General features: G+C 42.1%; 1 protein-coding gene across 1 annotated transcript in view; it reads left to right on the top strand.

The window, feature by feature from the left end:
- Positions 1-6,891: 6,891 nt before the first annotated feature.
- ephb3a (eph receptor B3a) overlaps positions 6,892-9,771 on the top strand; it is a 30,525-nt gene continuing 27,645 nt past the window's right edge. The window contains exon 1 of the mRNA XM_038718441.1: positions 6,892-7,419. Within this exon, the coding sequence (XP_038574369.1) occupies positions 7,356-7,419 (64 nt within the window). The 5' untranslated portion in view covers positions 6,892-7,355. The remainder of the gene's footprint in view (positions 7,420-9,771) is intronic.

Genomic DNA, 9,771 nt, shown 5'->3' with positions numbered 1-9,771 from the left:
ATCTAAATTCCAATAGTATGCTCAGTAATGGAAAAACACTGTAGAAATGCCATTTCAAATAGACCCCAATGTAATCCCTAGCCCACTGGGGTCCATTTAATCAATGCTACAGACATGAGCATAGAGGAGGAACAGTCTGCAAATGGAAGTGGAGTTCTGAGTCAGCTCACAGGAGATTAAAAAGTAGAGGTGGATGAATAATGGAGAAGGAGAATGGTGGGAAAATTGCAGAATGTGGCGAATCATCAATAACGCCTCCTGTGAATAATTCTGAAGGAAAGAAGACTTCTGCTGAAACTGTCTGTGCCCACTAAAATGGAATTGTTCTTAATTAGTTTTTGCTGTGTATTGCCTCACTCTCTGGATGAGCACTCTTTATTTCACAACTTCCTCTCATTTGCGCCTTAGATTTGCTGCAATCCTGAAATCCCCCATTATGCAAGCTCCTATAAAATAACTGACAGCTTTCCACTCATTAGCTGTGAAGTTTGGGAGTCAGAAGTAGTGCTGCTGGTGTTTGGTGGAGCTCTGCACCCCAACCTGGAGCTGTGGCTGACACTGACAGCTTCATGAGAAGAGCCGATTCAGGAGCCGTTCCAGACAAACACGACAAGCTCCCCAAACCAACACCGGTTCATATTTAATCAAACAGCGCTGCACAGAACAACACGCTGACAGCAGTTTGTGAAAAGCCCAGCGGTGCTCATGCCCTTAAGCACTGGCTAACAGCCAGCTCCCTGTCTGAACATAATCATGTATCATTACTTCTCCAATCAATGAAGCAAAACGCCACTCCTGCCCTATTTCATGTCATGTTTGAGCGGTGCTTGTGGCGACTCTGAGCTCTGAATTTTGGCCTTGTTAGCAAACAAGGAGCTCAGACAGACAATGACAGATATTCAAATATATGCAGAATTATGTGAAAACTCTTTGGGCAAAGTCTTTTCCTGATTGTTTTTCCCTCATTATCTGTCGGTGTTGTCCCCCATTAACTTTGTCTCCTAGAGTTTGTTGACAGATCCTTTTCAGGTTTGCTCACATCAGCAGCTCTAAAAACAAAATAGGTCATCTACAAGTTTTTGTTGCTGTGAACAGAGTGAATTCTGTCATTTTTTGGCCATCGTGTTTTTAGCAGCTTTGCCTTGCTTGTGTAAATATTTTCTATGTGACATACAGGCTGGAATAGCTTGACATTTTGGGGAATAGGCTACACTTATTTGTTAACTGCTGAGAGTTAGATGAATAAAATTATACCACTCTCAGTATAGTAAATACAAAGCTACAGCAAGCAGCCAGTTAGCTTAGCTTAGCACAATGACTAGAAACAGGTGAAAACAGCAAGCCTGGCTCTGTCCAAACAAAACAGGAACCTACTAGAACCTCTAAAGCTAAGTAATTAATTGGTTATATATTTCATCTGTACAAAGAGCAAAGTGTAAAACACAATTTGGTTATGCGTTGGACTATTGCTGGCTGTTTCCTGCTAACCTAAGCTAACCCTCTACTGCCTGTAGCTTCATATTCATGTACAAATGAGGCAAAAAAGCTAATAAGACTATTTTCCAACATGTCAAACTATTCCCTCAAGTTGTTGTTGATGCTGCAAGCATAACTAAATGCTTATGTTTACCTGAGGTTCAGAGGTAATTGATCACAAGGTCCATTCAGTAGCTCTTCTGGAGCTTCCAATCATATCACATGAGCTTCATCATTAAATTGTATATTTAAATTTCCATTAAGAAGAAGATTATAAGAAAAAAAGGAAATCGGATGAAGATCATGTGATATCAGAGGAAGCTCCAGGGCACACTAACTGGTGGTGACATTATTTGATATGTTTTATGTTCAAGTTCAGTAAAAAAAATATTATAACGCAGATTTCAAGTGGAATAGATTCATATTATGCAAACTGCATCTCAGTGTGGTATGGCCACTGCTCTCCATCAGACTTTAAAGCACTCCAGCAGGTGGTGAAAACTGCCCAAAGGATCACTGGCACCCAGTTTCCCACCATCGAGAACATTTATCACAAGCGCTGCCTGGGCAGGACAAGAAACATCATCAATGATGCCTCCCACCTTAACCATGGACTTTTCACCCTCCTCCCATCTGGCAGGTGCTACGGGAGCCCGCACTCTCTCGCACCATCAGGCTCAGGAAGATCTTCTCCCCTGCGGTCGTGACCCTGCTGAACTCCACACCTTCAATCTAATTGCACCTTTGCACTCATACTGCACTGCTCACAGTACTTTAACGTATGTTATTTGCACAATTCCTATTTTTGCACAGACTGAGCCCCCACACTGTTTAATAATAACCAACTGTGTATATATTGTTACACTCTGCATACTTCCCAAATGCATAGATGCTGTTCAAACTGTACATACAACCTTATATTTGCACTCTCCATTTGCTAACTCTGTCCACTTCTCCTCTATACATTTTATATATATTTACATAATACTGTATAATATCTGTATATTATAACTCCACTGTAAATATTGCAAGATATAGCATAAGTGTCTATAGCATAATAATAATATGTAAATAATATAATAATAATAATATATAATAATAAATATAGCATAATCACTATATTGCTGAACTTTCACGTTAGATGCTAACTGTATTTCATTAGCTCTGTACCCATACTCACATAGTCCATGTGTTCCCTGCTGTAGAAAATATTGTAAATTATGCAACTAGGAAGAATATGATTCATAAGTATGAATTATGGTTTTTAGTTTTTATGCTTTACATTTTCTATTCAAATGATGTGCTGCAAAAGAATGAAACATACATAGAGCATACGCCTAGAACATCAGCAAAGAACTTTCTGCATTCATGTAAATTTAATACAAAAATGGCTGCATGTGTCTCACATAAATCCACAAGTACAGACACACACAAAATTCTATGTGCACATATATGTTTATTATACACACACACACACACACACACACACACACACACACACACACACACACACAGTGCTGTGGACTGGACAGACTCCATAATTCACAAGCAGTTTACAGGAGACTGTCTGGTTTTGTGGAGATGTTCTGTCATCCCCTCTTGTCAGCTTAACACGGCTGTCCCACAGAGCTAGTTTTCATTCCCTCCACCTCATCCCTGGCTCTTCATGTCTCCTCTCCATGCTCTGTAAAATATGTATTTTCCCCCCTGAGCCTGAGAACAGATTTCTCATCTGCAGCAGGATGGGAGGACTCTCCAGAGCAGCAATTCTTTATTCAACCTGTCGTGGCAACAACTGAAGCACACACACAATCCGGGTCCAGTCAGCAACTTAAATCTTGGGATTTGACTTCCAGAGCTTATCACATTGGAGGGGTGAAAGGTTGCACTGGAGCAACACCTCCAGAAGGCGTGACTGCATGGGGCCCGTTTGCAGAGATACAATCAGGCCCTTTTTTTCTTCACTCCAGAAAAGCAAACATCAGTCAAAATTTGGCTTGTCGGGATATTTTAAGGAAGAATGAACATGTGTACTTTATGATACTGGGGGAAATCAAGGACTGCTGCAGAGCTGAATTTATTAGCAGATTTGTAAATTTTCTCCAAAACACTCTCTCTCTTGGGAGCCTTACACACACACACACACACACACACACACACAAATAAGCAAGCTATGAGGAATTTTTAACAAATAAGAACCGCGCAGCAGCAGCAGCAGCAGCAGCACCAGCACAGCAGCAGAAGCTTATCTTTGCACTGCCACATATCATTATTTACATGACCTGTTCATAATGACAGTACCAGTGCTGCCATGAAGCACACTGCTTGTTCTTTTTTGTATTAGTTTGAATCAAGCTGGTTAAAGAGAGCTGTCCATCACTGGTTTCAGTAGTAGAGGCTGACCCAAGCCTGCTGGGAACTGAACTGTAGTTAATTAGTGCACAAAGCCTGAGGGACAAAAGAAACTTCGGGGTGGAAGTGATGGGGGAGCTGCTAGGAAGTGGGTGGTGTGGGGGTGAAGATTTGGGAGAGGGGGATAAAGCTGGGGATCTTGAGTTTTTTAGTACAGAGGGACTTTTGGGGGGAAAACTTTGTATGTGTGTGTTCCTGTGTTGGGAGCAGGGGCACACAGAGGGATGAATTAGCAGTGTGAAGGGGAGCCTTGTCCCTGAGCTGACACACACAGACTCTCTCTCTCTCCGTTGGAACCCGCCAAGGGACAAAAGACCGGGTGGGTCTGGTGGAAAGGGACCTAAAAGAAGGGACTGCTAAACGGATACTGCAAAAGATCAAAGTATGACATAAACTAATGAGGGCAGGCTGTCTGTCAAGACTTTGCACTGAAGATATTACTTTGATGAGTAGTAAACTGTATCTTCTTTCATAAACCGCCACAAAAGAAACCTATAAGCTATATGTTCCAGCAGCATGGAGCATCATTGTGTCTGTACTACATGTATCAATTATGCTAATATATTTGTATGATATCGAGTAACATGATCCAGTTTATTAGACAGTGTAAAATCTGTGAATTTTCATTTTTTTAAATCACCAAGTGCAGCTCAAATCACAGGTGGTTATTATGCAGTATCAGGCCCAAAGGCCACTCAATAACCCGCGGGAGGCGCTGTGTATCCATTTGCTATCAAAGCTCATATCGACGTTCTCCGCCAATGCGACCACAGTCCATTTAATGCCAGAATTGATCGGTATTTAGCGGCAGCCAGCGGAGCGTCCAGGCCGGTGTTACCTGCTGCCAGGACGGACAAACACTGCGGGTTTGCGGCCGCCTCAGCCTGCTGGCCAAACAACCAGCCTCCTCCTCCTCCTCCTCCTCCTCCTCACCCTCTCATCCTCCGCGCCTCCCGCCGGCTGTGTCAAGCGATCCCGACATTTTCAGAAGAAACCAGGAAGTGTCGCACTTTTGACTTCAGAATAAAAGCGTAAAATGCAGCTTTAAATTGGCACTAGATTGAGCTCGTCGCTCCAGTCGGTGATGTCAGAACAGGTTAATTTGACAGGTGATGAAAAACAGCTGTCATGACAGGATGAGGTCATCTTCTGTCCACAGACAGCATAACAGCTATATTCTATAGTCTACCCATGTGACTCACCTTTGAATTGCTTATTAATAGGCATTGATGTAGCCTTTGAGGCTTAAAAAAGACACAATATGAACAATGTGATAATTCAGTATACCCAGTTTATAAGTTTATGAATGACTACATATATGACTAAACTAATGTAGATGGTATTGTACAATGACATGATGTATAAATGTGGGTTTTTTTTTACAAATTTTTACATGAATGACAAAATAGATTATAGTCAAAAGAACCCACACAGTTAGGCCTATTTAAACAGGGTGCATTTTTATCATTTGAATTTTCAGTTAAATCAGTATTTTATTTTAGAATAAGAATAATATAGATTTACTTTGTTGACTGTAATACTGTAATGAATATGTAACAAAAATCAATCAGAAATGCAGACATTTCCTTCAATATCCTAGATATTGGATCCTTTTCTATATCATTGCATACAGTAATTTACCTGTGAAAAATAAAAAGTTGAAACCAAAAACTAATTCCTAAAATGTCAGTGCTGTAATACAGTTTTTCTCAGTTATTTCCACAGTAACACAGATACTTGGACACAGTGCCCAAAATCTATAATTCATGTAACAACTCCCTGAACCAAGTCTACTACTGTATTACAAGCACATTTCCTGCTTTACACTCATTCTGCAGTTCTAAACCACACTTTTTTCAAAACACCGCATAGAGTTCTCCACGCACATAGGCGAAAACCATAAAATGTGTAAGATTTTCTATATATTTCAGCCTGATTACTGAGAAATGCAATGCAACAGTTTTGGACACAGTGTGTCAGCATTTGAAAAATGTGCTGCAAATGTATCGTGTTTTGTTGTTGGTGGTGTAGCAATGAGAGTGGTCATTGAATGCATTTTGTGTGAAAGCAATGAAAAATCCTTCACAGTTCGGGCCCCATACACTTCTGTTCACTGACTGTGTGAAGAGTTTTAACACTGTGACTTCAATTTTGACCAATGCATGTTAGCTTTAAACTTTAAACTGTCACGCGGGTACTTGAGACACAATGACCACAATCTGTAATTCATGTAAGAACCCCCCTGAACCAATTCTGCTATAATGCAAGCACATTTTCTGCTTTACACTCAAATTGCAGTTCTAAACAAGACTTTTTTTCAAAACACTACACACATAGATGTAAGCATAACATTTGCATAAATATTTTGCCAAGATTTTCTGTATATTTCAGCCTGATTACTGAGAAATTCATGACATTTTGTGTGAAAGCAATGAAAAATTATTCACAGTATGGGCCGCATACACTTCTGTCCGCTGACTGTGTGAAGAGTTTTGACACTGTGACTTCAATTTTAACCAATGCATGTTAGCAATTGAAAAAAAACTGAAAGCAAGGGAATTAATTTATCACAGCAGAAGCAGATGTACAAGAACACAGACCAATAGATATGTTGACTAATAAAAATATATTATAGGCTTAGACACTACACACTAGAATACAAATTTAAGAAGTAGTATACACCAACCATACCAACATAAGATTTTTATTCAATGTTTTCCCTCTTGCATGTAGGCTACCGAATTATAATAAAAATAGATTACAAACAACAACAAAATTAACAGGCTAATAATAATAATCAACAACAAATTTGCTTCACTATTTTCTGACTGTCACATTCACATTATTGACACTATAAGTAGCCTAATGTGGGTTCTCCCATAAATTAAGCAGCCTAATAAATAACGTGTAGCCTACTATTATTTTGGAAATCTTGACCGGAAGCTAGACATTCATTGTGTCTGCGTTGATGCTGCCTGAGCCCCAAGCCCCCTCTTGTGCCTCTGTCCCAGTGTTGCCATTCCGACGCACATCTCTCGCAGAGGCGCAACAGCTCAGCGGAGTTGGCCAAAGTGGACTACGCGCATTCCTCTGCGGGCGGAGCCACTTCATACCCGGGGTTCCATCCTCTGCTCGGGGAGGGCAGCAGCCGAGAGATGCGCCCCTGGACAGAGGTTCGGTGTCGGTAAAGTCAGATAAAGAGAAGGAGACTGAGAGAGGGCGCAGTGTAGCGCTCGCATTCACAACACAAGGAATAACGGGACCTGACTGAACGCAAAATAAAGAAGCACTCGGTCATTTCTGAGGATTTTTGGTAGAATGGGGCGGTGGGAGCCCTCATCACAGCTGAAGGCATGAGAATTGGGAGAGGAACAAAACGCTCTGCTGCGGTGCTCTAGTGTTTGAGTCTCCATCCATCCGAGGGGTCCAGTCTACACACCTTTATTCATGTTGCAACAGCCTGTTTTATGACAATGGATTACTTGCTGTGGGCGTGCAGCCTCATTGTGCCCGTGGTGCTGTCTGTAGAAGGTATGTCGTTTTATATTTTTATGACTACTTTTGTGTCCCGTGAATGCACAATAGGCTGTTTGGATGCATGATGATCTGGCAGTAAAGCGCCTTATTGTCACCAAGCTAAAATTAGGCTATCATTAACACAAGGAAACCCTTATATAGTAAGACAAGTGCACAGTGTATGTTTTGTCCCCCTGACAATTTGAATCATATTGGGGTCAGTCCATCCCGTCAGTTTAAATACCAGATCAGTAATGTATGCTGCTTCTATGGGTGGAATTACATCTGTAAGCAAGACTCCGTTCATGTTTTTGTTAATTAAAGCTGTTAATATAATGCAGTCCCGCTCTGTTAAATAGGCAATTTCGCTGAGTATCAATTTGCTCTCTGATTGTAATCCATGTATCAGCACGCCCCGTTCCCTCTGTGTGTGGTGTGTGTGTGTGTGTGTGTGATGACATCCCAGCGTTGCCATTGCGGCTCAGGGACTGCCCTGTTGCTATTGTCCCTGTTGTTGTCACACCCACAAGCTGAGTGAGGATGCCCACCTGCCCCACCTTTTCTCCCCACAGGCTCTGGAGAGGCTAGCTTCACACCACAGAGACAGTACAGAGGGGCGTCCCTCTGCACTGTCTCTGTAAAATAGAAACACAGTTCCTCACATGATGAACTGCAAGTGTTTTAAACCTGCTGTTGGGTTCAGCCAATCAGTGGTGATGCTTAAACACAGACTAGAGCAGATCAATCCCGGCCCCTGAAGCGCCACGGACACACACATGTGTGAAACACATTAGATGACAAGTGTGAATTAAAGGTCAATGGCTTAACAAGTATGCGGCAGCCCCTGAAGCTCTCTCCATCACTGAGGGAGTGTTGCTCCAGGGAGAAAGCCCACCCTGCCACCCACCCAGCTACTCCTTCCTGAGCTGTAGCTACATTTCTCTGCTCTGCCTCCTTCTTTCCCTCCCCGTCCAAGCTGCCTCCCCTGGACTGTGGCCAGCCTGATCCCTCATCAATTCTCGTGTCAGCAAGTAAATCAATGCAGCGGCAGCAGCCCTCCAAGTCCCAATGGGCTCTCGCACCGTGGTGATCAGCCCTGTTTTCCCCAACTGGACCACTAACTGTTACTCAAAGCTCAGGGGTTAACTAGTGTTTGTCCTCTGAGGATAAACACGAACGGCAGATCATCGGATGGGTTTAAATGAGGGGGGAAAGAGAGGCCTTTTTTCCCCCTCCAGCAAGTTGCATGTCAGTTATTTAGCTGCTCACTCGCTAGATTTCAACACATGGCTTGAATCTGGAATTTGTGGGGTTTTTTCAGTTTGGCAAGTGTTTGCGCATGGATGATGCAAGCTGGACTGCAACTTGGAGCGTGTGCTTATTTACAAAAAGCTCCAGTGATGACTTATCTCCAGTTCGCACCAACAGACTGCAGTAAAGGCCTCAGCAACTATGACATTTTTATGTTGTATTACTCTCATTTACAGTCAGCCTTTTACTGTACTCTTATTTAAAAAGCTCATAAACTAGATGGATGACCACTCAGAAAGCATTTTGTAAAATCATCTACAGCATATAGATGTGTGCGAGTGTAGAAGAATCAATTAGCATCGTGTTTTCAGATGAGCTTCAGTCACATTTTCCTGCTTTCTATACATCAGAATTTCAACAATAGTACTTATTTGTTGACCTGTAAAAGCAGATGCAAGCAGCCCTGAAGAGAGGTTGAATTAGGTCAGCTTGACTTGATCATAAACTGCTCATCAAGCGTCAAACCGAGCATCACACTCACCTATTATCACTGCGATTCCATACAGAGAAACAGGTCCTCCAATACAAATGAAACTTTGCTTAGAATGATTACAATTTTTTGAGCTAGAGCACCCAATTTTTGTAGCCACGCATTTGATCATCCTCCGATCACTGATGATGTTGTTTGGCTCTTAATATTTCATATGTTTGCTTGTTGGCAGCGAGTGTCAGTGTGATACAAGGCGAGGCCTCCCTTTCATGATGCACCCGCTCTCACAAAGTGAATAAAACATTAGCATGTGTGAGCTCCCAAAGTGCAGTGAGAATGCACAGTTGTGTGGCATTTTGGATCAGAAAAAAATGGTAAATGCCACGGGTGGTGATGCTCTAAAGTTCCCACTGCAGCATTGTTTTCTTACCCCAGGGGCAGAATGACTCCAACGCTGCTGTAGTTTTATGGGAGAAGGGGGAGATTTCTGGATTTGAGTTATAGCAGCGAGGCGATCTCAGAGGCATTGTAAATTTGCCAGGGAGGCGGAGAGCTGTGGAACAAATGGGATCTTTTTCAATCTTAAATGTTTTCTAGGATTTACTGAGTTAACGATAACACACTTT

Source organism: Micropterus salmoides, unplaced genomic scaffold (genome assembly GCF_014851395.1).
Source record: "Micropterus salmoides isolate LMB-PRFRI ecotype aquatic unplaced genomic scaffold, ASM1485139v1 Ms_hic_scaffold_14, whole genome shotgun sequence".
Lineage (NCBI taxonomy): Eukaryota > Metazoa > Chordata > Actinopteri > Centrarchiformes > Centrarchidae > Micropterus > Micropterus salmoides.
This window is presented reverse-complemented; position numbering and strand designations above follow the sequence as displayed.